This window comes from Vollenhovia emeryi, unplaced genomic scaffold, assembly GCF_000949405.1.
Source record: "Vollenhovia emeryi isolate VEMERY1.0 unplaced genomic scaffold, V.emery_V1.0 DF939168.1, whole genome shotgun sequence".
NCBI lineage: Eukaryota > Metazoa > Arthropoda > Insecta > Hymenoptera > Formicidae > Vollenhovia > Vollenhovia emeryi.
Genome location: NW_011967198.1, coordinates 832,039 through 852,879, shown reverse-complemented (window position 1 = coordinate 852,879; position 20,841 = coordinate 832,039). Strand labels below are relative to the sequence as shown.

The 20,841-nt window shown below is 39.0% G+C and overlaps 6 protein-coding genes across 9 annotated transcripts in view; 5 read left to right on the top strand and 1 right to left on the bottom strand.

Annotated features, from left to right (window-relative positions):
- The first annotated feature begins 99 nt into the window (after nt 1-99).
- LOC105564136 (acetyl-CoA hydrolase-like) lies at nt 100-2,896 on the top strand. Its single transcript, XM_012016301.1, has 6 exons — nt 100-638; nt 954-1,106; nt 1,196-1,435; nt 1,616-2,020; nt 2,114-2,380; nt 2,485-2,896. The coding sequence occupies exons 1-6, from the start codon at nt 476-478 to the stop codon at nt 2,673-2,675; spliced, it is 1,419 nt and encodes a 472-aa protein (XP_011871691.1). The 5' UTR covers nt 100-475; the 3' UTR covers nt 2,676-2,896.
- Nucleotides 2,710-5,299, bottom strand: LOC105564137 (TGF-beta-activated kinase 1 and MAP3K7-binding protein 1-like). The gene is made up of 7 exons (XM_012016302.1): nt 5,229-5,299; nt 4,823-5,133; nt 4,442-4,679; nt 4,126-4,258; nt 3,802-4,042; nt 3,473-3,729; nt 2,710-3,388 (listed from the first exon to the last, which is right to left on the bottom strand). The coding sequence occupies exons 2-7, from the start codon at nt 4,911-4,913 to the stop codon at nt 2,936-2,938; spliced, it is 1,413 nt and encodes a 470-aa protein (XP_011871692.1). The 5' UTR covers nt 4,914-5,133; nt 5,229-5,299; the 3' UTR covers nt 2,710-2,935.
- Nucleotides 5,300-5,552: 253 nt separating this feature from the next.
- On the top strand, nt 5,553-9,542 carry LOC105564139 (ATP-dependent RNA helicase abstrakt). The gene is made up of 10 exons (XM_012016303.1): nt 5,553-5,749; nt 6,287-6,563; nt 6,650-6,995; nt 7,072-7,205; nt 7,294-7,450; nt 8,023-8,185; nt 8,276-8,576; nt 8,728-8,877; nt 8,962-9,144; nt 9,261-9,542. Exons 1-10 carry the CDS (start codon nt 5,717-5,719, stop codon nt 9,395-9,397), a joined length of 1,881 nt encoding a protein of 626 aa, XP_011871693.1. The 5' UTR covers nt 5,553-5,716; the 3' UTR covers nt 9,398-9,542.
- Nucleotides 9,543-9,742: 200 nt separating this feature from the next.
- On the top strand, nt 9,743-13,739 carry LOC105564133. The gene is made up of 4 exons (XM_012016296.1): nt 9,743-10,655; nt 10,789-11,145; nt 11,477-11,641; nt 12,309-13,739. Exons 1-4 carry the CDS (start codon nt 10,321-10,323, stop codon nt 12,826-12,828), a joined length of 1,377 nt encoding a protein of 458 aa, XP_011871686.1. The 5' UTR covers nt 9,743-10,320; the 3' UTR covers nt 12,829-13,739.
- A 243-nt stretch (nt 13,740-13,982) lies between these two features.
- LOC105564134 (odorant receptor 10a-like) lies at nt 13,983-19,044 on the top strand. 2 transcript variants are annotated; one of them, XR_001009095.1, is made up of 8 exons: nt 13,983-14,392; nt 14,862-15,123; nt 16,051-16,203; nt 16,320-16,410; nt 16,915-17,051; nt 17,450-17,582; nt 17,657-17,778; nt 18,304-19,044. XR_001009095.1 is itself a non-coding variant. In XM_012016297.1 (7 exons), exons 1-7 carry the CDS (start codon nt 14,284-14,286, stop codon nt 17,702-17,704), a joined length of 933 nt encoding a protein of 310 aa, XP_011871687.1. In that variant the 5' UTR covers nt 13,983-14,283; the 3' UTR covers nt 17,705-19,044. The 2 variants fall into 2 exon arrangements, 1 of the variants encoding a protein (XP_011871687.1); XM_012016297.1 differs by having other exon boundaries at nt 17,657-19,044.
- The window catches only part of LOC105564135, a 5,017-nt gene continuing 3,213 nt past the window's right edge, over nt 19,038-20,841 (top strand). For 2 of the 3 annotated variants that reach the window (XM_012016299.1, XM_012016298.1), the window contains exons 1-3: nt 19,038-19,479; nt 19,764-20,115; nt 20,399-20,663. In XM_012016299.1, the coding sequence (XP_011871689.1) occupies nt 19,336-19,479; nt 19,764-20,115; nt 20,399-20,663 (761 nt within the window). In that variant the 5' untranslated portion in view covers nt 19,038-19,335. The remainder of the gene's footprint in view (nt 19,480-19,763; nt 20,116-20,398; nt 20,664-20,841) is intronic. The other variant, XM_012016300.1, reaches the window with a different exon arrangement.

Sequence of the window (20,841 nt, the reverse complement as noted above, 5' to 3'; positions counted from 1 at the left end):
CTCTGAACACGATTTAAACAGAAAAATGGTGCAACCCGGCGCTGTTCCTAGACGTAAACATTTTTTATATTAAATCTGCCAACGTTCCTTTATATAATTTTTCGTGTTACCATTGTAATAATAAATTTGAAATAGTAGTACGCAGAAGAAATATATAAAATGAGAACGCTGATATTGTCGATACTTTATTGTACCTCTCCTACATATGTTCTTTGCCCCCTTATATATTTTTAATAAATAATTACAATATTTGCGTTTGCAGTCATATTCAAAATGCGCGAGATTCACATCGATAACTGTCAGATGTTCAAATAGCGATTTGTAGAAGTGACAACGGATCCGCTTCGCTAGACATACGTGGCCAGCGAGATCTTTTAGATTATGTATCGTGTAAATTTTTATACAAACGTTGTACTGCTGTGTTATCAACGAGAACTTGTGGATTTGGCCCTAACGGCATCGAGGCGGTGAGAAGATGTTCCGAAATCTGAAATTGGTGTTGGGAAAAATTAGACACGCGAAACCTTTTCAATTATGTGAACGACGATATATGCAAAACTTGAGGGAACCCTCTGAACCTTTAAAACGGTGTCCAAGATGGGTTTGCGTGGAAGATGCTGTAAAGATCATAAATTCAGGTATTTACAGCCGTTTTAGTAGCTCGATATTCAGATTATATTTTCCGCATAGAAAAGAATGATTGTTCTCCAGAAATGTTTTTAATCTAAAAAAAAACCAATTTAGAGAATTATCTAAAAATTATTGAATTTTAGTATATCGCACATTTCTGTCTTAACACCCAGTTGTCCTAATTTTTAAATTGTAATGTTTGAATAAAAAATATACAATAGCTTAAAACTTTTCTTTTTATAATATAGCGAACGCAAATTGCATTGTTATGAATGCTGCTGTAAAACAGACGTTTCGTGCAAATAAACTGTTTTCTCTTTCAGAGCATTTGGTTTTCATACAAGGTGGTGCGGCTACGCCGATGGAATTGGTGCGCGCTATGACCGAGCACGGAGTGTGCAATAATTTGCGCGGGGTCAGATTAGTGCATATGAGTCTCGAGGGGGATACACCGTTCGCCAATCCGGAATTTGAGAGTACGGTATTTGCGATAGTTAAAATATCCATCGATAACACGATCCCGGATAATCGAGCAGTAAGTAACAAGTCCGCGACGATGTTCAAGAGCACTTCAGGTCCATCAGTTTGTACGTGGGCGCTAGTCTCAGGGAGGCAGTGAACGAGGGACGGGCGGACTACATCCCGGTATTCCTGCACGAGACGCCGAGGTTGTTCTTTGAGAAAAGGATTGTGCCGGACATTGCGCTGATCCACGTGAGCATGCCGGACACGCGCGGATTCTGCTCGCTCGGCGTAGGCGCGGATTGCACCCGTGCTGCGATTTGCACCGCGAAAGTCCTCATCGGTCCGTCCCGCATTAATAATAACAATGATGAATAATAATAATCGTAATAAGACAAAACTATCCTAAACTGTATGCTGATCAGGAAACTTGGAAGGCATCAATTAACCATCATTATTATTATTTCTTACTATGGTGTTAATATCTTAATTTTAATATCATTAAAAAAGTCTTCTCTTTCAGCGCAAGTAAACGAGCACATGCCGAGATCGTTCGGCGACACGTTGATCCACTCGAGTCACTTTGACTGGGCGGTGAGGTACGACTGTCCTCTGCCCTGCGTCGCTTGTCCACCGCCCAACGATCTCGAGCAAGAGATCGGTAAGATCATCGCGCAGCGGCTGGTCGAGGATGGAGCGACGCTGCAGCTCGGTATCGGTTGCATCCCCGACTCGGTGCTCTGCTCCCTGGTCAATCACAAAGACCTGGGCATACATTCCGAGATCATGTGCGACGCGATGGTCGATCTGATCCATCACGGCAACATCACGAACAAGTGTAAGACCAGGCACAGAGGACGCATAGTGAGCTCCTTCGCCATCGGCACGAAGAGATTGTACGATTTCCTGCACAACAATCCGGTCGTTGGTAATTGTGACCAATTGGATTATTTTGTACGATTTTGAATACAAAAAGGGGCGCTCTCGCGTTATCTCACAATTGCAATTATCGCAACGTTAGAGATGCTAGCGATCAATTACGTAAACGATCCCCGAGTGATCTCGATGCAACCGAAGATGACGGCCATTAACTCTTGCATCGAGATGGACCTCACTGGCCAGGTGTGCTCGGACAGTCTAGGCTGTAAGATATATTCCGGCTTCGGCGGCCAGCTGGATTTTCTTCGAGGCGCGGCGATCAGTCAGGACGGTCGTGGGAAAGCCATCATCGCGTTCCCCTCGGTCACTAGTCAAGGGGAGAGTAAAATACAACCGGTGCTGAAACTCGGTACGAAGGGGAGATCAGATCCGGCGAACACAGACGCTGCGAGATAAAGCGTTTTATTACTCGATTATTTAACGAATCTATGATATCGACGTGTTATTTTACAGGGGCCGGAGTGGTGGTAACAAAAGCTCACGCGCATTACATAGTCACCGAACACGGAGTGGCGGATCTTTTCGGTAAAACCTTACGACAAAGGGCGAACGCACTGATCCAAATTGCGCATCCCGATCACAGAGAATGTCTCGAAAAGGCCGCATTCGAACGCTTGAAATCTAACCCGACGAAATATCTGTAACACTTGTGATATGTAAATACAAGTCGTGTAAAAGTCCAAGCCTCCACATTTTATTATCCCTACGGATAATAAATTTTTATATAGCAAAAATACAACAATGCTAAGTCATTAATTAATTAACTTTACATCTTAATGATAAAGAATAGTCTCAAAGTAACAAATAAGCTGCAGTGGTAGGAACATTCGCGTATATTAACACAGCCGTAATGTGCTGAAGTCAATAATCGAATATTTTCAATACTTGTTAGACAGACGAAACGCTAGAAGTCTATGCCTTCCGGTAGAGTTCCCTCTTTCCTTCTCTTCTCAACGTTCTCGTAATACTCGGAAAAATCTACGTAAGGCTTCGTTCTAGCATTTCGCTCCGCTATCCTGGCACCAGGCGGATACAGATCCGACGTCGTTGACGTTTCAGTCGTCGACGTGTCGACGTCGTCTGCGACGCCCGTGCTGGTGCTCGACAAGTCCTCGTTGTCCGGTATGCTGATCGGCGCCGTCTGCACCACGGGATTGAATCTGACCGATTGGCTAGTCGGACTCTTCAATGCGTGCGGCAGCGGGAAGTTGAAGTTTCGCACCAGAAGAGTTATGTCGTCGCGCTTGCCGGTGGTCATGGTGTTCTGCGTGTTGCTCATGTTTACATCGTGGTGAATCCTCACGACCTTGTCGACCACCGCTTGGGCGACTCCGGTTAGAGTCGATTGTATTCGAAACTAGCACCACAAACATTTCAGTATGAATTTACACGAGGTAATTGAACGAGGAGTGTTTAACCGAGATTTGTCAGAGTCAACTACCTGCTCGACAGCGTTCAAGGCCAATTCCTTGTTGACTTGATCGGTGCCGGTCGCTTCCTCCAACGATTTATACAGACCGCGCGACATAAGTAATAAAAATCTACAGGATTCGTCTAATTCGATACTTCCGTGGATCTCTGGTTCGGCAATGATCGGCTCCGCCAGGGAAGCTGTTAGTTCTTCGAACTCTCTGTATCCGCCCTTGACGAGGTAATTGCCCAGGCAACGCGTGTTTTCCTGATTTCCAAGATGAGATCCTGCAGTATATATTCCTACTTATCCGAATTCATTATCAAAGCCATCAAATGAGTCAAAAACATCAAACTTACCATGTCTGATTGACTCGACGTCCAAACTCAATTGAGATAGTCGCAAAAGCTCGTCCTCGTTTCTCAAATCGTGATCTACGCTTAATTGTACAACTCGTAAAACTTGGTTGCTGTCCGTCTTGCACAACAACGCCCGGCTGTCTCCAACATTCGCGACGTACAGCCTCCCTCTGTAGACCAAGGCGACCACAGCACTTGTCCCGGCTGATAGCTCGCAGTTGAGCGCGTTCAGCTTGTCAACCTGCGAAAAATCAATTGTAATACATTCATGAAATAATGATTTAAAACAGTATAGCTGCACAGTTTTACTACTACGCTACTAACCAAGTCTGGAAACTTTTGGTAGGTCTCGTAAGGGGTCAGTCCATCAGGTATGTCGAACTGCAGACTAGTCCGTTCCGCTAACAAATCACCAATGGACTCCAGATATCCTTTCTCGACTGCTATGAATGCCTGCCTGTAGAACAAATACTTTACAGTAAGAATTTTACTCGCGACTACAGCATATACCTCTCACTTTTAATGATCCACGCAAATATCTCCAAAGATATGAAAGATACGGATAAACGTTTCAAACAAAAGTTATTTGGTTCAAATTGTTTCTTGCATCAAGTCTAACTCGTACCAATGAAATTCTTACCGGAGCACTTCCTTCACCTCTTCGTCAGTTGACTTGCCGTTCAACTGCCCGAGTAGAATCTCCGCAGCCATCCTTTGCATAGCGAAGTTGGCCGCTTTGGTGCCTTCGTGGCCGTCGAACACAGCATAGAGAAACGTGGAGTCGTCGTATCTACAGTGAAAGCTGCGATCCTCAAACGAATGCTCCTCCTGTCGATACCCGTCCTCTCGGTAGATTTGATTGGTGGAGAAACCCACTCCTGTGGAACATCACACAAAATTTGTCCTCACAATTTCAACAACTTCGCTCGAAACGCCTATTCACGAAAAATATCGCACGCGGTATTTCAGCAAGAACGAAGTCCCCGGGTCGGTGACATTAGAACAACAATGCGAGACGTACCGGACTGTTTGCAAACTGGCAGATCGTCCGTCCAATTGTACTGGCTGTCCTGAAACAGCATCGAGGCCGGGCGTTCCGCACCGGCGGACATCGCTTCTTATTTTACGCTCAACTTACAATCACCGAAATGCAGCGGGAAATTAAGTATTTCCCAGTAAAGTTGAAGCGATAATAAACGTACGCGCTCATTATCAGCTGAGCTTTCTGCTCGCTCGCTCTCTCTCTCTCTCTCTCTCTCTTTCCCCCTCGCTCCTTCCAAAGATCGGGCGTATTTCTGCGCTTTTTAGCTGCGCTGCATTACACTGTTCGCGCTGAAAATAACGTAGACATAATTAGACGTTAGGGGGGGAAAAGAAAAATATTAAGTACGAAAGGTTCAATTGAAAAGAAACGGATTAAAAGTAACCTCGTAACAATTTACTCGTTCTAGGTGCAGAAAGTGCAACAGAGTGCAACAAAGTGCAACGCTGACAGCTGAAACCATGGTGTGAAGATACAAGGTGAACATTGCGCATGTGACCAATTTTTGGGGCGAATTGTCCATTGGTTCTTCTTGCATTCAACCGCAATGATTGGCAGTTGAAGAGGTTCGGGCAAATTACTGATTGGTCGATTTGCTAGTTTGGGCCACTTCTGATTGGCTGACACTGCGCATCCACCAGATTGCTTCGCCTTGTATTTTACGTCCATGGCTGAAATGAACAGACCCCCTCCCGTGGCTCCCGTGTATTCTCCGCCGTGTACTACTGTGTGGTGTGTCGAATGCAGCGTGCGAGAAACTTTAATCGGACAAAATAACAAGAGAGCACGAGTAAATATAGTGCTTTGATATATCGCGGCGTAGCATTCTACAATTCCATCGTAGTCGCCGGCAGTCACGAATATATTTTCGCAATGAATCAGGATAGCAACAAACCTCCGTTAAAGGTTAGTTTCTGTTGCGTGTATACACGGGTTTCTCTTTCACACTTTACGATGCAATCAAGTCTTGAAATCTTCAGGTATCTTGTGGCCCAACCGGCCCAACTCTCTCTGTACTCAATGTTGTAAATTTCACGTCTACTTGACGTTTCCGCCAACTTATTGTTTTACGGACAATGTAAATTATGCAAACTTTATAGATTGGACGTTAAGCGTGCAAGAAAATATTTATGTTAAAAATTAAGAAGTTATATATGTGCGTATAATAGCGACGTTATAATGAGAAGTTACATTTAGAGCACGCAATAAACATAAACATTATAAACTACATAAAGAACGAAGTATAAAGAAAGTTTTCGATTTCGACAACTATTTTCCAGAGATTACTCATGGTTGCATAAAGGGTCTGTTTTTTTTATAGCTGAACTGCACTAGTTCAGCTATAAAGAACAGACCCATAGTTTGCATTGTTTAGACTATTATAGTTTACGGATACATGTCCAACCCTGCTTTATACCGTGTATCAAATTGTTTTCAATACAGAGGTACAGACGGGAAGAGGAGGAGGAGGAGGAGGACAGTCATTCGGACACAGATGACGATTACGAGCCGTACGTATCTGCCAAGAATCGTAAAAAGCAGCTGCTCGTGAGACTAGGCAAGCTCGGGCAGTTGAAAGAGGAAGCCGCCAATGGCGTTGGCAAGAGCAGCAGCGAGAACGAGAGGGACGATGCCGACAACGACGATGGACAGGTTTGGGGAAGGAAGTCCAACATCTCTCTTCTCGACCAGCACACCGAATTGAAGAAATTAGCCGAAGGTACAGAAGCCCCGCGAACGGAGCCTTAAAGCAAAGAAGCGTTGCAATTTAAGTGAGACTAACTCTGAGAATTTCTCTTGCGACAGCCAAGAAGGAGAGCGCCATGGAGAAGCAGCTGAAGGAGGAGGAGAAGATCCTGGAAAGCGTGGCTGAGAATAAAGCCCTGATGGGAGTGGCTGAGTTGGCCAAGGGTATTCAATATAAGGATCCTATCAAGACCAGTTGGCAGCCGCCCAAGGTGATACTTGGTCTCGGCGAGGTGCGTCACGAGAGAGTACGCAGGAAGCTCAGGATACTTGTGGAGGGCGACGAGGTACCGCCACCCTTGAAAACCTTCAAGGAGATGAAATTTCATAAAGGAATCCTGTACGGACTGGAACAGAAGGGTATCGTCAAGCCAACTCCGATCCAAGTCCAAGGAATACCCACAGTGTGAGTCTCTGGTTACTGCCAACTGATTATACGATACATTGCATGGATGTTAAACACAAATGTTAAATACTTGCAGATTATCTGGTCGTGACATGATCGGTATAGCTTCCACTGGTAGCGGTAAAACGTTGGTGTTTGTTTTACCTATCATTGAGTTCTGTTTGGAGCAAGAACTCGATATGCCGTTCATTAAAAAGGAGGGGCCTTACGGTAAACATTTGCAATAACTAATAGGTACAAGAATACTTGAATAACGAGTACATTTTTATATTAATTATATTTACTAATATATTTGTAGGCTTGATAATATGTCCCTCGAGAGAATTGGCTAAGCAAACCTTTGACATAATTCGGCATTACACCAGTTGCTTGAGGCAAATGGACTGTCCGGAAATACGTTGTTGCTTGGCGATCGGAGGTGTGCCGGTTTCAGAGTCATTAGCCATAATCAACAAGTTAGTATTGCTTATTATTATTAATTGTATATTCTTTGATATCTCTATTTTTCATATGTCACAATATTACTATTAATAAAAGTGGCGATTATATATCGCCAGTAATTTGAAACCAAATTTCACAAGATTAAACGACCTACACTGGCCAATGTTTTTATTAAAAAACCGATTACAATGTTTCGGCCCCGGATTTGGGCTCTTTTCAAGTGATCTGAAATCGCAAATTGCAAATTATAAAGCAATGCTGAAGGCATATCGCAAATCAACTATAAATTCATACCTGAGTAATAATTGTTGTGTCATTAGTCAATCGTTTGGCCAATACCATTCCACTGTGACAAACTGAGTAGAGACAAGAGGAAAGTCATTATAATGTAACACACTCAACTAACATGTTCAATAAAAACTTACATATTGGTCAAGTAGATTTACACTTCTGTTAGAAGAAAGGTAAAATTGATTGAGAAGCAACACGACGTTCGCGAAATCATGTCAGAGATTAAAATTGAAAAGAACAAAGAATTGTGTAGGTCGTTTAATCCTATGAAATTTGATTTTTATGCTATTTGTAGAGGCGTACATATAATGGTAGCGACACCGGGACGATTGATGGACATGTTACATAAGAAGATGGTCACTTTAAGTGTGTGCCGTTATCTTTGCATGGACGAGGCGGATCGCATGATCGATATGGGATTCGAGGAAGATGTGCGAACAATATTTTCATTTTTCAGGGTAATTATTGTTTCGCATTGTTTTCGCGCATCTTGTGCAATGTGGGAAGATGGAATGTTTATTAAAAGGATGAAATTGTGCCTGTTACAGGGTCAGAGGGAAACGCTTTTATTCTCCGCTACTATGCCGAAAAGAATTCAAAACTTTGCGCGTTCTGCGCTGGTGAAGCCCGTAACGATCAACGTTGGCCGTGCTGGTGCCGCGTCGATGAATGTAATACAGGAGGTGGAGTATGTCAAACAAGAGGCTAAGATCGTTTATCTCTTGGAGTGTCTGCAAAAGACTGCGCCGCCGGTCTTGATATTCGCAGAGAAGAAACGCGACGTGGACGCCATCCACGAGTATCTGCTCATAAAAGGGGTGGAAGCTGTCGCGATACACGGAGGAATAGGTACACGATATCTCAAGTACATTTTATTTAACCTTAGTAAGCTGATAAATATATAAAATCATCACGGGATTACCGACGAATTTTATTAGCTCTTCAGAATTAAAATATCAAAATGAGTAATATATTCGTTCATCTCATTCTATGCTTTCAGATCAGGAGGAAAGATCGCGTTCGGTAGAAGCGTTTCGCGGGGGTCGTAAAGATGTACTTGTTGCGACAGACGTTGCATCGAAGGGTCTTGATTTCGCTGATGTGCAACATGTCATTAATTACGACATGCCGGACGATGTAGAAAATTATGGTAATGTATCGTGGTGAATTTAAAATGGCGATTTCAGGAGAGAGACGCGAATCAGATTGTTTCATATATTTTTATGATTTTTAGTGCACCGGATAGGACGAACAGGCCGTTCCGGGCGTACTGGTATAGCGACAACTTTCATTAATAAAGCGAACGATGAATCAGTATTACTCGACCTTAAACATCTGCTGATGGAAGCGAAGCAAAAGGTACCACCGTTCTTGCTGGAACTCTGCTCGGAGAATGAGAAATATCTTAATCTGGGAGGTAGGGCAATAGTGGACAACTTATATTTTCTCTTTTTTTTTGGCCTTCATTTCTTCTCGTGAATTTATGACGTTCTGTGAGGGAATCTTAAAGATGTTTTTCTCGTTCTATCGCAGACGAACGCGGCTGCAGTTACTGCGGTGGACTTGGACACAGGATTACAGAGTGTCCGAAGTTGGAGGCTGTGCAGAATAAGCAGGCGTCCAATATTGGGCGTCGCGATTATCTAGCCAGTAACGCCGCTGATTACTAAGCGATACATTTTTTAAATAAAACTGTAAATATTTATTGTAAATAATTACCATAAATCTAAGAGTATTTCTATGACAATATTATTTAAGCAGTAGTTAATAAAAAGAAAAAATAAAAGAAAAAGTAAAATATGGTAAATACTCGAACTCACTTTGTGTATCCACATATTGCTTTACCATTCGGTTCTACACGGTGTCCACCCTATAATAATTTCTATTCATGATATTGTAAAATTTTAAAGATTACTTGATCGAATCCTCAGTATCACATAATTAAAACTAAAATTTTATTCGGTACAAAATCGCGGGGGATTCTCTCGCTTGTACCAACTTCAGAGAGATGGTCCTTTCGACCAAGAGATATTTTTCACGAAAACTAAACAAAAGCCGCCGCGTCTGTCACCAGTGATTTCTTCACATACTAAATCACACGAACCTTCCAGGCCTGTCATAATACAAAATTCTTGCGTATAATGGGAAATTGCTCTACCCGGCCTTAATTAAGCGCCGGTTGTACCTGCCGGGATGGACCGTTAACTGTTGCAAGCGTTTGCAACATGAAAAAATACTGGATCCGTTATTTGAGCGCTAAGAAAAATCGTCGCGCTAACCGGAAAAGTTTGTCCTTCGGAAATTTCAGAAAATACATTTTCACGAGGTTTCTTAACGCTTTTCAAGCAATCAAGTTTCTAGCCTAGGTCGTTATGTATTTTAGATTATGTTTTTTATAGCAACAAGCGATCGCAATACAAAATGTCGAAATACTAGAATATCATCTTCCTTACAAGACATCATGTAGACGTGTATCACTTTAAAGGCAGAAAGATTATTCCATTTTTGTTAGAAAAACGATTAGACACAGTTTGTAATAAAGTAATGGTATTACATATTAATTCTCGCGCGTATCAAGAGTCACTTAACATCGATGATGGCGAGCCGGGGACCGCGACTTCAACCCGGTCTCACAAAGACGCAGGCACTACGACAGGCGAGGAGTGCCACTGTAGTAAGAGAGTTAGAGCAAAAACAGGAAGCGGCGCAACAGCCACCGCCGGTCCGAGCAGTACCTAGCAGAAGACGATATGTCCCAGCCGAGCCGAGGAAAGTCGACTTTTCCAAGCCGGCTATGACGAAGGCGATGATAGCCCGGGTAAAGCAGGCGGAGAGGTTCAAGCAGGAATACGAACGTAAACAGGAAGAGAGCAGACCGGCACAAAGAGTACCAAGGAGGACACCTGCACCGATCGGCGGTGATCCTAGGTGATCCTTCGAAAATTATGCACGGCTTTCGCCGTATGTTAATACTTCAGCTGGGGAAAAAGCAATTGTAAAAGATTTTTAACTTAATACGCGTCTCAAATATGTTTTACAACTTTTTCTTGCGTCTCCATAGATTTGGTAGAGAGAGGCAACCGTCTGCTAGACGCGCTCCGACGCAGCCCCCGCCGGTTTCACCTCCTAGACCAGCGAGAAGGCCGTTAACGGAAAGACGAGAGAGAAGAAGACCGGAGAGAAGAGCGCCGGAACCGCTTCCGGGGATCCCGGAAAGGGCTAGAGAACTGGCAAGGTCCATGAACGCTCAGGTGGTTCAAGCTGAACCGATTGGCGAGGGTCCGATTGACAGCATTGTGATACCACCGAGATCGGTGAACGAGAATCGCACCACCATCGTTAGCATCCCTCAACCACCCGCAGCCGGCGTCGAGGTGGCAACATCCGAAGTGGCGAACCGCTCGATTCGAGTAATCAGGTGACTAGTGTGAGGGCATCCCAATAATCATGTTTTGGAAAAAGCATGATGAACAGAAATAGACTGAAGGAAATCTATTCCCGAGATGAAAGTCGGAAAGTCCTGGATCTCTTTTACTCCATTTCTTGTCTTTGAAATGTGAAAAAAGATTTCACTTTCGTTGCTTTTTTACGGCAACAACGTGCGTCTTAAAATTTAACAAGCTAAACTCGTGATAAATATTGGGAATTTCATTGTTCGTGCAAGAAATAATTTCGGTGCATTCCCTTTTATTTGCTCATTTCTTAGACCGGTAATGCAATGTTTCAATATCATGGATATTGTTGGGTAGTGAGACCCTCGATGAACAAGACGCTGCAGAAGCGGCCTCGGTACAGGGCAGGTTGGAGGACTTGCAGCAAGCAAGACGGGACTTTGTGATGGCTGTGGCAAATGTTGGCGGTAACGCTGTAAGACTTGCGGAGGAAGAGAGACCTACTCAGAGATATATTCAGAGGTGAGAGTATCATGAGAAGAAGAAACAAAAAAGAATTGAAGCTGAAGCACGCTGTCTGATATATATATATGCAAATCTTAGCTGTAGTCGAGTTTTACGAAAGTCAATGAATTGAAGAGATAGAAATATAAACCGATCTAGTCGTGTTAACATAAATGAACGTTCAAAATCGAAGATTCAACCTGAGAAAGAACAGAACCAAAGAAATTGAAATTCCTTTCTTCCTCGTCTACGATAATAATCAGAGTTGAGAAAGTTGCTTTATAAAAGTATCTAGTTACAGTTTTTATTACGTGATCTATTACGTGATACATCACAGTAATATTATTGCGATTATCACAGTAATATTACTACGATTATCTCGGTAATATTTCATTGGGCGGACATTTTAATATTATTGTGATATATCAGTAATATTACAGTATTACAATATTTCCGATATATTTTATTGTAATATTACATTGGAAATGTAATATTACTGTGATATTACTGTAATATTGCGTGCTATGTGGGAAGTAACGAGTTATTATACTTTCCAACCCTGATAATAATGTACCAACAATTGCCGGATGAGAAGTGGAGGAAGAGTTGTCCACTTTTACTCCGTAACTACGTTAATGAGTGAGTTAACACGTCCACGTTTAATCAATGTCCACGTTTGATGTAGAGTCCCTGACATAGAGAGCGAGATGTTCCGTATCGAATACGGCCGAGAACATCCAAGTGTCGTGGCGGCTCGCGAATTCGCCCAAAGAAGCATGGCTGGTATCAGGGCTCGCGAGGCTACTCGCCGAACCGAACGGGAGTTCGAGAGGATAGCTCAGGAAGCGTTGCCGAGTGATCTGCGCTTTGACGTGCCGTTCGAGGAGGAGTTCTTACGCGAGGGCGATATATCCTGGGGGGAGGAGGAGGACATGCCATTTGTGTCCAGGATGAAGACCCCCGTGCCGAGGCGCGAGGTACCCTATGAGCATCCTCCTTTCGAGCCGGAGGAGCTCGAGAGGTTCTTCGATGTGGAACAATACCCACCAAGTCCACCACGTGGACCACCGCCCGGTCGCGAGCATCTACCGCCGGATCTCTGGGAGTTAGAGGATCCTTGGGCGACATACGGCATCGTTCCGCCGCTAGACGAGTCCGATCTTATCCGTTTCGAGTCCGATCTTATCCGTTTCGAGAGCCCTTAGTCTTTCGTCTACCGTGTACATGCGAATTTGATGAACTTATTTTCCTTTCTAATACTCTGGGATGTTCCGGAGAAAAGGTATAGTCGAACTTGTATAGTTAAATGTATGGTCTCACTTTCTATTATTGATTTGTTATACTGTATAAATAATTGCAGAAGCATATCTCCAATGAAGAAGTCGATTGTGAAACGGTCACAGAAGCACGAGGAATAATCTGTTATCAACATCCGTCCTGCATTTATCACTAAGAAACTCTGTCCAGTTCAATATATAAATTATAGATTTTTAAATAAATATTACAGATATTTTGATAAAAAATATACTTGGCTTTTATATTCAATTTATTATTCGGATTCGGATAAGTTGGCAAAGCTTGTAATTTATTTTGAAATCTATGTACACTGCAAATAAAAATATTATTTATAAAGGAAACATTGTATAAAATCTATACAAGTAAAAAACGACCTAGTAGCCTCCTCAAATTACGATTTACTTCTTTCATATCTTAATTTCAAATCTCCATCATTGGCAGCACACAAGAAATACACTCAAGAACGTTTGGAAGGAGATGTAACATCTAACGAATAAGAAATCGATCGGAGAAAACTAAAAGATAAACTAGAAGACGAACTACAGCGCGTATCTCATATTCAACTTTCTGTTTCACGTGATATATTATATAGTACTCAAATGTCACATCGTAAAAATACCCCACAAAGCTGTATTGCAATATACTGGAAATTTACTTCCGAGACACATACACGTTCAGATGAAATGATTGATTAACATTCTTGACATACTATAATTTCGCCCCCCTCGCGTGCCAGGTGCAACTACAGAATGACTCGATGAAGAGCTGTCTATTGCACATACGCTGTCGCAGTTCTTTCGGAAAGACCGAGTAATCATGTTAGAACATTTTCTGCGAGAATACAATAACAACCGGATCCTGTTGTCACTGTCAGGTCTCTGGCCGTTTCAAAATAAATTGCCGAAATATTTGCTATGGATCATCTCCTTTTCGATTCAAATAAGTTATTATCCATTCGAGGTAATGAGTATTAGTAGACGCATTTCACTAAATGAAAAAATACTTTCCAAATACTTTCGATAAATTGTTATAATTCTATTATTTTTTATCGTACATATACATATAAACTATAACGTGTATGTATATTTTAAGAATAATAATTCTGCATGATATAGATATTATTATTGTACGATCATTCGGACGATAGACAAGTGTTTTTCGACGGTTGCTTTCAACTTTTAATCTCAATTATTTTCGTCGCAAGACAGTTGAATTATACCATTAATTATGACAAGGTACACAATCGTGTTATCTTTGATAGCACAATTCCTTTTTGATTGTGTTTAACTCGGCAAAATTATTTCACATGCGATATATGTTAAATCGTTTCTCCACGTTTCTGTTGTAATCTGCAGTTGCGATGGATGTACGAAGTCATCGATGAACATTGGAATATATTGACGGATGATACAGAAATTCGAATAACGAAGGGATATGCCATGCTGTCGCAAAAATTTATGAAATATTATTCAAGTAAGCATATTGCTAAGAATGGAGCATTAACGTCATATGTCGATAGAACCAATATACAAATGGTTAAGAATTTTGTACAACTACAAGAAAATTAAGTTGACTAAGAAATTCAGATTTTTGTTACTGGGAATTACTATATTACGAAAGCAAAATAAAATTCAATAGAATCTCTGTTAAATACAAATCCACGAGGGGTAAACCGCTGTGGGCATTGTGGTGTGCAGATTTGCGGCATTACTGGGCATTACTAGGCATTCTTTGGGCATTAGTTTGGTCATTAGGTCTTACTGAGGCTTTATAAAGATAAAATAAGATAATAAGATAAAGTAATGCCCACTGGGCATTAGTGGACATTGGTGTACAAGATTTTGGTCAGCGGTTTCCCCCTCGGCTCTAGAACTACTTTATAAATTGATATTATCTCGGATATTATTGAAGGAATAAAGCTTGCTTCTTTATAATATTACAGTGCTAATTTATACCACATTAGTGATTAATGTAACGCCATCGTTAACACCGCTACTCCTAGACGCCGTAATACCTCTTAATGAATCACGTCCGCGATTCTTTCCAGTCGAAGTCGAATTCAGGGTGGACAAAGATAAATACTTTCTACCAATTTGGTTTTATATTTTCATATTAGGTCTGGTGAGTTCGAACGTCGTAGCAGGCGTTGATTCAATGCATATAGTAAATGCCGCACATGCAAGCAGTTTATTTGCGATTGTTAGGTAAGCAGATGAAGCAAATAGTGGTAAAAGCAAATTCATTCTCTTTGCATACGTAATATCGATATCGATATTGACAAGAGGGCAGATAGCTGAGCGCGCGAATTTCAGGCTACTTCATTCGCTAACTTTAAACTCGTCTAATTAAAAAACTATCGTTGCCTCAGTATTTTGGTATTAAGATTTTTGTCTTAAAATGATCTCAAGAATTTACCCTTAAGCCCTGTTCCGAACATACACTTTACGGAACACCCTTTATAAGGTTCCTGATGGTAATATGGCCGCGCTAAGGTATGCAAAAATTTCCAGGTATTATTTTATGGAATTCTCAAAATTTACGTATGGGAAAATATTCTTTGGACCATTGGTTCAATTGTAATTCCTCACAATTGTCCCACAATTGCAATTAAAAAAAAAATAGATAATACGTTTAATTCGAACTAGAAAAAAATAGCAGTTAATATTATCTGTTAATGTGAGAATAAAAGCGAATTTACTGGAATGAGATAAAGAAGTGTCTTTCATCAAACACATAACTTTCGAAAAATAAGAGCGTCACGCAATACTATAGAACGGCAGTTGTTTTAGATATCTTAAAAACATGTAAGAAAGAGCATATTAGCACGATCTAATTTTTTCCGTGCGAACTGTCTTCTGCAGCTGTAATAAGTGAACATACCTGTATTACCAACTTTGCCATATTACGATCAAGGACCTTGTATGCTATGTGTTATGCATATTATATTTTGCGGGGTCTACAATGCGAGACGCAGAGTCGTAGTCGTAAGAATAATCGACTATGATTTGTCAATTCTTATGTGTCTAACAGAATTGATCGCAGTCGATTATTCTTACTATCTACGACTCTGCGACTCGCATTGTAGATCCCGCATTTGACTTGCGCAAAACACTGCAAAATTCATTTTGCAGTAAGCAAATGGAAAATATCATTTTAAAAATAGACAATAACAATGGCACCAGGAAAAATAAATATTCTATGAATGAGGAACTTGACTCGTTAAGCGATAAAATAATATACCGGGAATACGTAATATGTTTGAGAAAATATCAGCATGCTATAAAGTAAGCAACTTTGGTGAAAGCGTTTCCTAATTATCTTTTACATATTAATATGATGTTACTATATTACTACATACTATATACTTAAAAATTAATTTACTAACATCCCTACTCCGTAGATTTGTTGATGCATTAAATTCATCATATCAAGCGTATGCATTAATTATGTTATTATTAAGTATTGGAATAGTGAATATGATTGGAATTCAAGTAAGTACTATTACTGCATATATAAAAAATCGAGGGAGAAACCGCTGACCAAAATCTTGTACGCACCAATGCCCACTAATGCCCGGTGGGCATCACTTTATCTTATTTATCTTGTTTTACCTTATTTTATCTTTATAATGCCCAGAAATGCCGCAAATCTGTACACCACAATGCCCTCAGCGGTTTCCCCCTTGTAAAAAATGTAACCGTACTCTCTTCTGATATAAAATACATGCTATAAATAAATTATCAATTGTACAAAATAATAAAAATTGTAATAGCTGGATTTTCACATTTTCATTCGTCAAAAACTTATTAGATTGGTTTTAACTAAATGTCTATTTATATGTCCAATTTTTTTAACACAAATTACTGAAAATTTCATTATAATCCTTTACAAAAATCTTATTAAGATTTGCATACTATAAGTTTATTATTTTTATTTAAAATAATTATGTAGTTGTATATTACGAATAGTTACATAATATTTTTAATCTGTTACAGCTTATTTACGTAACAAATCAAGTAAGAGTACTACTAAAACTTGCGTTTTTATTCATGGCACTATTGTGTACTCTGATGATCACATGTTATTCTGGCCAAACAATAATGGATGAAAGTCAGAATGTATTTCATGGAGCGTAATAATTATTTTATACTTTAACACACGTATTGTGGAGCTTATAAAGCTTTATTCCAACATAATAATGTAGCAATAATTTTTTACTATAAGCATAAGATCTCTTAAATGTAATATTTAATTTAACTGCTGTTTAAAATAGTTTTGATATAAAACGTAATTTAATAATTCGATTAATATAGGAGTCATGAATAATTTAAGTATTTTATAATCTTTTAAATTAGGTAATCTCCCTTAAGTAATCTTAGAAATTCTTTTGTAACAAATTATTTTCATATACACATTACACACTGCTATATTACACGTACTAATGATTGTGTCGGTATTTTATACATATGTATAAGCATTAAGTATATCTCCTGAAAAACAAACTTAAAGTTATTCAACTTACGATTGCAGATACGCGGCAGAATGGTACAAGTTCTCACCTAGACTAAAATCTTTATTGATAATCACTCTTTACAGAAGTAAAACACCATGCGAATTAAAGGCAGGCAATATGATTCCGTTATCCATCGCGACTTATGCAACGGTAATTAAAATATTACAGAGCTGTTCTTTTTTAATAATATTATGCACATGAACAATTTATCTGATCCTTTTAAGGTAATGCGAATGTCTATGTCTTACTATACGACATTGTTATCAATCTAAGACTGATGATTGTATGTATGCTAATTAGTTCTTTGGTTCTTCTGATATATCTTCGTCACTTAATGACAACTGTAGTAAGGAGATTTGCGATGCTATATTTATTCGATAATGGAGTTATAATTTTATCCGATTAGATACTTCTTACTGCACTATTCTTATATTTTTACTAAACTTTTTCACTAAACACAATATTTTGTTATTCAGTAATTATTTTATAAATTACACTGTTGTATAAAACTCAAATCTGTTTATGCTATTTGCTTTCCATTATTAATATTACAATTTCCATATTAATATCATTATTTTCTTTAACTTTATAAACCTTTAAAATTAATTTATGCTCTTTTTCTGCATTTCCTGTAACTTTCTCACTAAATTAATTCTTTCGAGCTTACCATTCAGTAAACGGTAAACTTATTGTTCTTTTTATACACAATTTTTTATTTTCAAAGGTAAATTTATTTACGTTCACAAAATCGAGTTTGTGTCTAAAATTAATGGCAAAAATTCTAGCAAACAGGAGAAAGATACATGAAAGAGAAATTAGCACACACGTCTACATTATTATAATTATAATCACTGGTAACTTTGTGTTGTAGGTATCATGTAATATTAGAACATGTCACACACTATAACATGTCGATCTGCAAAAGGATCTAATAAACGATATTTCAAAAGATATGTAATATGGTTTTATTATGCATCGCGACCTATATACGGCGATATGTAAAATACACAAAACTGTTAAGCTTTATATATACATATATGTAAAAAAAAAGATTAAAAATTATAAACATAAATTAGACGTATTTCTTCGATGTAAAATATGATTCATTCGTGTGTTACCTCGAAAAAAATATAACTTATGTTGAGCAGAAAGCAGAAAGTTTATAAGAAGTTTCTCACGAATTTTGTTTGAAACGGCCAAAAGCCTATGATCGACAGATATACCCGATTGGCATTATATTCTCGCTGAAAATTCTCTAACATGATTATTCGTCTTGTTTCCCCATTGAAAGACTACGACGATATGACGCTTGTTATGTGTATTATTGATTTCTCAACGTACAAGTCGTGGTGCAAATAACACAAAATTATACGATGTCCGCGACCGTCACAGTCAATTCATCAATTTGCTGATATCAAAGTGTACATAAAAATAGGAAGTGGTAAGAAAATGTGTTGTACATATACATATAAATTATACATTTATATGTATATGTACAACACATTTTCTTACCACTTCCTATTTTTATAATAAACGTAATTCCACTTGTGCTTAAGATATTCTGGCAAAGGAAACGGACATGAAAAAATGGGGACACCACGCATTCACGTTATTATTATAGTCACCCCTCAATTTGCTATTGTATAATGCAATAGAATATTGTAACATGCCGCTATAATGCAAGAGGGTCTATAAACCAAATGTACCAAATATAAAGAAAGTGATGCTTTAGCGTTAGACACACACTTTGATATCAGCAAATTGATGAATTGACTGCGACGGTCGCGGACATCGTATAATTTTGTGTTATTTGCACCACGACTTGTACGTTGAGAAATCAATAATACACATAGCAAGCGTCATATTGTCGTAGTTTTTCAATGGGGAAACAAGACGAATAAATATGTTAGAGAATTTTCAGCGAGAATATAATGTCAATCGGGTATATCTGTCGATCATAGGCTTTTGGCCGTTTCAAACAAAATTCGTGAGAAACTTCTTACAAACTTTCTGCTTTCTGCTCAACATGAGTTATATTTTTTTCGAGGTAACACACGAATGAATCATATTTTACATCGAAGAAATACGTCTAATTTATGTTTATAATTTTTAATCTTTTTTTTTAATGTTTATTAACACAATGTATTCTACATCGAATCTGGCGAATTTTGCATGCCTGAACGTTTCTCTCATGAAAAATTTATAATATTTCATAGAACGATTAATAAACTGATTAAACGTACACACAAAAGTAAAATAGTCAGCATTTGTGTAATCGTATACATGCTTATATATTGTAACATATTTTACGAATGATGATACGACATGTAGATAACGATGTTGCACGATTATTGGAATAATCCACAAATAATTTTTGATTGCATCTTACAAATGGCGGTGTCGCTTGGTATGGTCGGAAGGCAAGCGAATGAGTTTTGGAATCGCGACAAGGTAAGGTTTTACTATAGCGTGTTACATTCACTTTTTCTTTTAAGTTATGTTTACTGCGGTATAACTCTTTTCAGACCTAACATGTTAAATTGTTTCCATGTTTGTTGTGATCAGTTGCGATGGTTGTACCAAGCTATTGACGAGCATTGGAACATATTTACGGATGATGTGGAGGTTCGAATCATGAAAGATTATTCTATGGTATCACGAAAATTTGTGAAATATTACTCAAGTAAGTACGTTACGTTGCAACAATAATGTTGAACGTAGTGTCGCATGCTGACAGGATAGAGTATTATGATTAAAATTTTTATTACCTAAAAGAAGTCGGAGTTATATAAGCTGCAGTGATATTTACAATGTTGAAATTGACACAAATTATTTAAGAAAAAAAAGGTGTTTAATAAAGTGTTCTAAACAGCGTTTGATAAGAGATTGTCGAAAGAGAAGTTAAATAATGACATATAAATATGTTTGATTAATATTATTGAATATGCTTTTATGGAATATTGCAGAGGTGATGTGTAGCATAATAGTAATATTAATACTAATCCCATTAATACCATTACTGCTTGATATCGTAATGCCTCTTAACGAACCACGTCCGCGATCTTTTGCGGTCGAAATCAACGAAATCAGGATGAATAAAGAGGACCATTTTCTACTAATTTTTTGTTATACTAGTGCTATAATTGTGGTAGTTACACTCACCGTGTTGGGCCTTGATGCAATGCATGTCGCGTGCACTGCTCATGCATGCAGTTTATTTGCTGCTGTCAGGTACATTGTAGATATAATATCGAATAATTTAAGTACATGTAAAGTGCACACATAAACACACACATATTTAATTGTCCAGGTAGCCAGCTGACGTAACTCGTCGTCATTTTGACGTCAAAATGGCATTTCTGACGACATTTCGATGTTAAAATAACACAACCCTGGTAAAAATTCCGTT

Coding starts and splice junctions, on each gene's coding strand:
- LOC105564136 (XM_012016301.1), top strand. CDS start 476: ATGTTCCGAAATCTGAAATTGGTGTTGGGAAAAATTAGACACGCGAAA. Junction 1,107..1,195: donor CGCCAATCCGGAATTTGAGA/GTACGGTATTTG, acceptor ACGATGTTCAAG/AGCACTTCAGGTCCATCAGT. Junction 2,021..2,113: donor GCACAACAATCCGGTCGTTG/GTAATTGTGACC, acceptor TCGCAACGTTAG/AGATGCTAGCGATCAATTAC.
- LOC105564137 (XM_012016302.1), bottom strand. CDS start 4,913: ATGTCCGCCGGTGCGGAACGCCCGGCCTCGATGCTGTTTCAGGACAGC. Junction 4,259..4,441: donor GAGGTGAAGGAAGTGCTCCG/GTAAGAATTTCA, acceptor TTTGTTCTACAG/GCAGGCATTCATAGCAGTCG. Junction 3,389..3,472: donor CCTTGAACGCTGTCGAGCAG/GTAGTTGACTCT, acceptor TTGTGGTGCTAG/TTTCGAATACAATCGACTCT.
- LOC105564139 (XM_012016303.1), top strand. CDS start 5,717: ATGAATCAGGATAGCAACAAACCTCCGTTAAAG. Junction 7,206..7,293: donor TAAAAAGGAGGGGCCTTACG/GTAAACATTTGC, acceptor ATATATTTGTAG/GCTTGATAATATGTCCCTCG. Junction 8,577..8,727: donor CGCGATACACGGAGGAATAG/GTACACGATATC, acceptor CTATGCTTTCAG/ATCAGGAGGAAAGATCGCGT.
- LOC105564133 (XM_012016296.1), top strand. CDS start 10,321: ATGATGGCGAGCCGGGGACCGCGACTTCAACCCGGTCTCACAAAGACG. Junction 10,656..10,788: donor CCGATCGGCGGTGATCCTAG/GTGATCCTTCGA, acceptor GCGTCTCCATAG/ATTTGGTAGAGAGAGGCAAC. Junction 11,642..12,308: donor ACTCAGAGATATATTCAGAG/GTGAGAGTATCA, acceptor CGTTTGATGTAG/AGTCCCTGACATAGAGAGCG.
- LOC105564134 (XM_012016297.1), top strand. CDS start 14,284: ATGTACGAAGTCATCGATGAACATTGGAATATATTGACGGATGATACA. Junction 16,204..16,319: donor AAATATCAGCATGCTATAAA/GTAAGCAACTTT, acceptor CCTACTCCGTAG/ATTTGTTGATGCATTAAATT. Junction 17,052..17,449: donor CAGAATGTATTTCATGGAGC/GTAATAATTATT, acceptor TTACGATTGCAG/ATACGCGGCAGAATGGTACA.